Source organism: Paramisgurnus dabryanus, chromosome 3, assembly GCF_030506205.2.
Source record: "Paramisgurnus dabryanus chromosome 3, PD_genome_1.1, whole genome shotgun sequence".
In the NCBI taxonomy this organism is placed as follows: domain Eukaryota; kingdom Metazoa; phylum Chordata; class Actinopteri; order Cypriniformes; family Cobitidae; genus Paramisgurnus; species Paramisgurnus dabryanus.
The window spans coordinates 21,473,917-21,482,384 of record NC_133339.1 but is presented as its reverse complement, the minus strand read 5'-3'; the positions used below and the strand labels follow the sequence as shown (position 1 = coordinate 21,482,384).

The following is an 8,468-nucleotide window of genomic DNA, read 5'->3' as shown; positions in this document are numbered from 1 at the left end:
TAGTTAAAGAAGACATGGAGTCTGAGAAAATAACAGATTTATATGGTTTCACTTTTTCTACCCACTGAAGTGCCATTATAATGGCTATCATCTCTGCAGAAAATATTGATAAGTGGTTTGATGTTCTTTTTTGTACTATAACATTATATTTAGGAATGTATACCCCCGTTTTACCTGCCGTTTCTTTAGATGCATCTGTAAATATTTGTACTGTGTCATTATACATTACTTCTATATACTGCTCTACACTTTGATACAATCCCATCTTGACTATATTCTTAGCTTCCAGATCAACTACAGGATAGTAGAAAAACCAAGGTGGAATTGTGCTCAAGTTAATATTTTTGCTGCAAGGTATTGTACTGATTCCCATATAATCTGCTTCTTTATTGCTGTTCCATCCAAAACTGCTATTCATAGTGCGACCATATTCCCAGCATTCTTCTAACACCAGTTTTGTAGGATGTGTAATTTCATGCCCTTGTAAGTTTACCCAATATGCTAGAGAAAGTTGTAATCTCCTAAGATTTAAAGGCATCTCCCCTACTACTACTTGCAGTGCTGGGATAGGTGATGTTCAGAAGGCTCCACTACAAAGGCAATTTTCCTTGCTCCCAAATTTTGTTATACAAAACCAGTATCACATTTTTTGCCACATCAGATATTTCTTCAATCATTTGATAGCATATCCCATCTCTCCCTGGTGAGGTATTTTTAACACCTATCAATGCTCTTTTTAGTTCAAACAGTGTGAACTTTGCATCTAGTGAGCTCTCCCCAACCTCTTTAATCCCCAGCTTATTTTTACTTTTTCAATGATCCTCCTTCTTATATCTAGCTCTTCACTGGAGAGATTCTGTGAGCTATGTATCCTTACGAATGATTTTGCAAGCATCTCAGCTTTTTCTTTACTGGTTACCGCCTCAGTATCACCATCTCTTAATACTGGTAATGAAAAATCCCTTCTTATGCCACCCATCTTTCTGATCATTCCCCATATGTCATTAATTTTAATTCCTGTCCCAATATTACTACAGAAGTCTCTCCAATATTTCCTTTTAGCTTCTCTTATAATTCTTTTAGCTTTAGCCTGTGCTCTTTTATACTCCATTAAATTATAAAATGAATGATTAGATTTAACAATTTTAAAGGCTTTATTCCTGTTTTTAACAGCCTCTCGACACTCATCAGACCACCATGGTACAATTTTCTTCTTCTTTGCACCAGATGTTTTACCTATTGTTTCTTCTGCTGACTCATGTATTATTTTAATAATCATATCATTCAACTCCTCAACGTCGTCACTCAAATTTGACCTGACTTCAATTAGTTTGCTACTTGTTATAAAATTATACAGCCCCCAATTGGAAATTTTCATTCTCCATCTTGAACTCCAATTTTCTTCAAAACTAATATTTTGACTCCTTATTTGAATGCAGATAGGATAAAGATCAATACCCATTGCATTGTTACTTCTCACATCCCATGTCATACCTAGTACCTCTTCCATCATTTAGACATACTATCAAATTATCATCCATAAACTCCTCAATGGTATATTCATCTCTGTCTGTTCTGGCACATCCCCACAAGGTATTATATGCATTAAAATCCCCACATACTATAACTTTGGAGTTTTCCCTATCACATACACTCTCCAACATGTCCCTAGTTATTTTCTGACAAGGATTATAAAAGTTTATTATTCAGATGTTTGTTTTGTTAACCCATGCCTCAATTATGATTATCTCAAGTTTTTCACAACCGTTGATAACTCTATAGGTAACACCATGTTGTATAAAAGTGACTACACCGCCCCCCCAAACTTTGTTGTGGCTGTAGGTCTTCTATTCTCATGTTGCACCATCAAACAGTCCATCTGTCTGGGGGAATAGCAGCTAAACAATTCTTTCTTTTCTTTTGTTATTTGTGGTGTGTGTGTGTGTGTGTGTGTGTGTATGTGTGTGGTTAAGGTCCCATGGGTTTACACAATGTTATTGGTGAGTGTTTAGTGTTCCTTTATTTTTGTGTATAATGTTTGTTTGGTCATTTGTTACAGCCCAAGAAAGGAGTTAGGTTTTGTTAAGTCCAACCCTGTTGCAAATTGTGTCAAATTATTTGGTGTTGCCTTACTTTGCACATCGTTGCAGTTTTGTTTTGTTCAATTTGTTTGTATTTCAATATGTGATGATGTAAATTATTTTTCTTTTTCATCATAATAAACCACCTTTTTAGGATCCACTGAACTGCCGTCCAGCTTGTTTAAAATGATTCTCTTTGACCACTGGGCCCACGCTTACAGCCCTACAACCCGTCTTTATGGAAGAAAAGGACAGAATAAGAATTTTATTGTACGGTCCAAGTACAGATGACAATAATGATATCTTTAGGCCTAAGATGTGGTGCCATCCAGTGACAATAAAGCTATATGCCAGAAACCTAAGGCACCTAACTTGATACAGTGATTAAACCACCAGCAGTTTTGCTGGAAACTGGTTTCCAGTACATCATAATGTCATGTGATCCTTAGACAATGTGCTTTAAAACGCCATTGTTACCTATAAGATACCAAGAAATCCCTTTCATATTTTCATTTAGATGCCATAGGCATACAAACATGTGACGTACTGTAGGCAGTAACACAGGTCTGGCTTTAGGCATACAAACATGTGACGTGCAGTAACACAGGCCTGCCTTTTTATATGTGGAATCATTGATGTATAATAAAAATAATAATAATAATAATTTGTTACATTAAATATCGCTTTTCTGCAGCACTCAAAGCGCTTTACACACAAATTCTCCTCAACCACCACCAATGTGCAGCATCCACCTGGATGATGCGAGGGCACCCATGTTAGGCCAGAACGCCCACACTGTGTCATCAAAAATTATTACGAAGAAAAAAAATAAATTATGGTTTTTCGGCTAATTTTGTGTGTTGCTGGGCTAACTTCTTAACATAGCAGGTGAGTTTTGCAGCATTTATAAATCGTTGTTTATGTAAGTTAATGGCAATGCAATAGTTCATGTTAATTCATTGTGCATTAACTGTTAACATTGTTATGAATTTTTATGTAAAAATTTAGTAGTAAATTATAAAACTAATATAAACTAAGCACCTAATAGTTGTTATTGCGTATATTGCTCATTGTGTCAGCTAATGCATTAACAAATGTTCTAGTCTGTGTTTATGCACAAATATACACATATACATTTTTATTGATGTCAGCACAAACCTATTTTAAAATATTGTAATCTGTGCCAATGGAAACTATTTTCTACACTGTATGGGGAGAAACACAAAGTAACTATATATGTTTATTTATTTTTCATTAGTACTGTCTGTCCAGGAAGAAGGAAGTTTTTTGCAGGAAATTCAAAAGCATGAATTATAAACAAAAGACAAACAAGATAAAGGTCATCTAATGAAAAAGAAGTTCAAAACAAAAAAAGTGTCAATTTTGAATTTTAGGCGCTTGTGCAAGACTTATGTGGTTACATACATATTTTAAATATTACACAATAACAAACATCAAACAAGGTGAGTCAGTTATAAACTATGAAGGTGGGGTGGGGGCTTGAGAGCTTAACTATACAACCTGATGTATTTACCTTTCATGTCATTAGACTCTTGACAGTGAAGGATACTACACACACCAGAAGATGAAGTTTAATTTAGTTGTGTGCTTATGTGTTGCTGGAGTCATACTTCTCAATAATATATCAGGTAAGATCTACAAAATGATTTTTAATGTGGCAAAATTACCAACAATGTTGATCATATTTTTGTTTTTATGAAGACTTATTAAATTCACTTTGAATTTGCAAAGGTCTTTTGTATCTTACACAAACTATTACATGAAACAACTAGTTAATAGTTTGACATACTTGACAGAATTAAATTTTATGATTGAGAAAAACTTTTAAATGCCTTTTTGATTTAAAAGTTCTTGTTTAAATACCTGAAATTGGTTAACAAATACATTCTGGTAACACCTCAATTGAGGTTCCATTTGTTAATATTAAATATTAGTTGATAACTAAAAACAAACAATGAACTATTTATACAGAAATTGTTCATCTTAGTTATTTTTTTATATTTAGAAAAACATTTTTAAACTACTATTTTAATCATTAACATGAATTGATGAAACCTACATTTGTAGTCAATGACACTATTATTATTTGTATTATTATTATTGTGTAGAAAATAATGATCGCTCAAACTGCCCAAACCAGTCTATCAACTATGGCAGTGTTTACACAAACATCATCTCACTGTTGTCACTCTTTCCATTCACAGGTTCATCTTGCCAGTCAAATGGTAAGTGATTAAACTCATAATGACCATAAACCTTATTAAATGTTCCATTTTTCGAATTTTTGTAAGGCATTTTAACAGGGAATTCTCATACATTTCCCCCTTCTTTCAGTGTGTGGCCAAGCCCCGCTTAACACCAAAATTGTTGGAGGGGAGGATGCATCTGCAGGGTCTTGGCCCTGGCAAGTAAGCATACAAAGTAACACCTATGGAGGCCATTTCTGTGGTGGGAGTCTCATCAGTCCGTCCTGGGTTTTATCTGCAGCTCACTGCTTTCAGAGGTATAAAGTTTAAAGCTTACACAAAGACATAACTTTAGATAATCATAATAAAGCTAAAACTGACTTTGTCCATTAACAGCGTTTCTACAAATACCATTGTGGTGTACATTGGACGTCAAAGCCAAACAGATTCAAACCCAAATGAAATTTCCAGCACAGTGTCTCAAGTTTTCACACATCCTTCCTATTCAAGTTCTTCAGAAGACAATGACATAGCTCTCCTTCGGCTCTCATCTCCTGTGGAGTTCAGTAATTATATTCAGCCCGTCTGTCTGGCTGCTGCAGGTAGCACGGTTGGTGAAGGTACAATGACCTGGATCACAGGATGGGGAAAACGTAATCCTAACTGTGAGTGAACGCATATTAAACACCATCAGTCTTCTAAGCTTAGCACAAAGCATCACAACAACTTAGATGGCTATTAAAAGTAATGTATTTTAATTATGATATTTATTTACCGATCTACCTGTTACAGCCAACCAACTCCCCGCCATCCTGCAGGAAGTGGAGATACCAATTGTGAGTGACAGTACTTGCAAAAATGCCTATGCAGATCTCACAGACAACATGATATGTGCTGGATTAAGTCAGGGAGGAAAAGACTCATGTCAGGTACATGTTGAATGTTTATGTTTTACTCAACAATTGGTTGAAATAACACAGCATACCGTATGTTAAATTACAATCCAGCAGGGCGTGTTCGTCCTATTTTGGCCCTGTGCTGGGTTATAAATAAATTTAAGAGTGTTTTTTCAAAAAAGCTTTATTTGTTATATAGCTAAGGATTGATAAATAATATTAAGTTAAAATAACTTGTAAATTGAGTTGATTAAACAAAAAATAAGGCAGCAAAGATTTTTTACAGTGTGTAAATAAGAAATATAAAGATAAATATAAAATTCAAGATCATTTTCGATTTATAATTTTCACATCTGAAACAAAAGGGGTATGCGCATTTTCTGTGAATATGTTTCGGTTTCTATCACACGTACGCATTTTTGATAAATTATCTTAAGATCAAATGTAGGATCTACGCAGCATTTTATAAATGACGCACCTGGTATGTTAATTTATCTTTTTGTCCACTTTCGATCACTTCTGTCATGATTACTGAAGGGGTGGGGTGTGGGCGAGTTCCTCTGCTTTCATTTAAATGTGAGCGGGAGAAATAATGGGTTCAAATTGACACTCATATTATGTCACTGCTTGTGTTGTTAGTAAATATGCTGCACAAAGTCATGTCCTATGTTAGAACATTGTGTCTGATACATTACACATCATATAATATAATAGGTGGTGTTTTGTGGCTGGTTGAATGCGTTTTACACATCTACACCACAAAAGCAATATGGTGTTTTCAACTACCTCTGAATGTGGTCGAAAGTGGACGAGCTCAAAATGTTTTACACATCTTCAGCGTCTTCCACTTGTGACCGAAACTCATGTTAATGCCAAGTGTAAATAATGTGTATGTCAGTAATAGTTCATTTTTGGTCAATGCAGGGGGATTCTGGAGGGCCACTGGTAGTTAAGATTGACACCCAGTGGATTCAGTCTGGAATTGTGAGTTATGGTCAAGGCTGTGCTGAACCTGAACTTCCCGGTGTGTACACAAAAGTCTCCAATTACGAGGACTGGATTATCTCTCACATAAGCAGCGACCAACCTGGTTTTGTTCAGTTCTCCTCCAATAGCCCTAGCAGCTACTCATCCAACTACTTTGTATTTATCATGTCCCTCATATATACTATTATTACTCTATTATTCCATTATTAAATTTTGAGGGTTTTTTGTGTTGTTAATAAGCTATTAATATATTATTTCATTTAATTTAAATCTACCTTTTTAAAGGTGCAGTGTGTAAATTTTTGTGCCATCTAGTGGTGAGGTTTCCCATTGCAACCAACGGCATAGTCACCTGCTCCCCCCTCACTTTTGAAACCCATAGAGAAGCTACGTTAGCCGCCACGGGACAAACATGTAATCGTCGGAGACAACTTAGTAAAAAAAGTTTGTCCATTAAGGGCTTCTGTAGAAACATGGCGGCACAAAATGGCGACTTCCATGTAAGGGGACCCTCCATGTATGTAGATAAAAACAGCTCATTCTAAGGTAATAAAAACATAACGCTTTATAAAGAAAGGTCTTTATACACCCCTGATTATATAGTTTTGTATATTATTTTGCATTTCTGTAAAGAGATTCTTCTGAAAATTACACACTGCACCTTTAAAATTTCAAATGTTTTTTTCTTTCTTTTCAACGAGAGAATGTTTGCTATGTGTAAAGTCAGAATGCATAACTAAATCTTAACTTTAAACCAGGACTGGTATTTTAACTTATTTTTATTAACTTATGATGTTAACAGACAATATTGTTATACTTCATCTCTGAGTCTGACAAACAGTTGAAAAGCTCAAAATAACCAAATTGTCGAAAATGTATTTAACTTTAATTCTAAACTGAATAAATGATATTTATATTTAAAAAAGACATTGGCTTGGAAAGTCTTTGTCTTTCTGTATGTTGTGTAGAACATAGTGTCAGATTACACCATGGGCAAATATGATAACAACGATTGTTGCGTGACTTGCATCTAGATATACAAGAACTCGCTGAAACTTTTTGTCACAGGGAATGTTGGATCAGCAGATCTCTACTAGCCGAAAATGTATCCTACTGCGCATGCTTTGGGCCAATCAAAATGTTTTTTTTGTTATACCTGATCATCCAGTCCTGTCAAACATAAACAGCCACCTACATGCATCTTGCATGACAATTACTCTGGCATCTTTTCTCCACCCCTGTTCACACACTGACTTAATTTTATCCACTTTTCTTTAGCCCAGGGGTTTAGCTTAGAGATTGTGACGTAATTCAGGTCCTACCTCCACCTTCTAGGAAAGCAAGTCGGATTTGTTTACTGTTACTAAAGACTAGGTGAATTTGTGTAGATTTCAGTAATACTTTGTGCATTTCACTCAATAAGTGACATAATACAACATTGATAATAACATTCTTTAAGATGATCCTAGTTGAGGAAATATTTTATTATTTTACCATTGACAGAGAAAATCCAAACATGCAAATGAAATTTGTATATCTTTAGAGGCCATTATGTGTAATAAGATGGAAGATGGAATATTTAGAGTTATTTTGAGTCCATAAAATAAGAAATAAATGTAGCATATTTTGCATTCCTTATATTTAATGAAATTGCATGGTGTGATGACACATTACATTTGACCCGTAAGCACTTGAGATAATCTTGTATTTATTTGTTCAGACAGGCCACATATATCCCAGACCATACAGCCACCTCATTTTCATTTTAAGGTGAACTATCCCTTTAAGTGCATTTATTACTTAGTTTGTCTATCTTAGTAATTTTCAGTTTTCCATTCTTTGCTGATGAGAATAAATGTATATATTTATTTTAACACCTTAATTTTTACACTTTTTCATGTCTTTTTCTTGTTATTACTATACTGTTATGAAAACCCGCAAAAGCATGTTCTATGATACTGTTGTGTTCCCTCTAGAAAATATTCTGCGTTGTTTTCTGTTCCGTGTTGTTTTCTGTTCCTCATTGTTTTCTGTTGCGTTCCCTAACTGTCTAATGGATGTAAAAAACAACAATCGCAAAAAATTTGTAAAAATAATTTCACAACCCACATTTAGGGGGGCCACAAGGGGGTCCAAGCTTGTTGTCACAGGGGCACTGGCCCCCGCTGGCCCCTCCCTAAAACCGCCACTGGTCATGAACACTATCAACAGAACAAACTGATCGATTTCTGACAATAGCTTTGTATAATCATGCCATAGTTTCCTATAAACACGTAGATAGAATAATATTGTCATAA

General features: G+C 35.0%; 1 protein-coding gene across 2 annotated transcripts in view; it reads left to right on the top strand.

The window, feature by feature from the left end:
• LOC135768510 (trypsin-like) overlaps positions 1 to 7,950 on the top strand; it is a 262,331-nt gene extending 254,381 nt beyond the window's left edge. The window contains exons 3-7 of one of the 2 annotated variants that reach the window (XM_065277738.2): positions 4,307 to 4,327; positions 4,437 to 4,605; positions 4,685 to 4,953; positions 5,081 to 5,217; positions 6,109 to 7,950. In XM_065277738.2, the coding sequence (XP_065133810.2) occupies positions 4,307 to 4,327; positions 4,437 to 4,605; positions 4,685 to 4,953; positions 5,081 to 5,217; positions 6,109 to 6,381 (869 nt within the window). In that variant the 3' untranslated portion in view covers positions 6,382 to 7,950. The remainder of the gene's footprint in view (positions 1 to 4,306; positions 4,328 to 4,436; positions 4,606 to 4,684; positions 4,954 to 5,080; positions 5,218 to 6,108) is intronic. The other variant, XM_065277740.2, reaches the window with a different exon arrangement.
• The last annotated feature ends 518 nt before the right edge of the window (positions 7,951 to 8,468 follow it).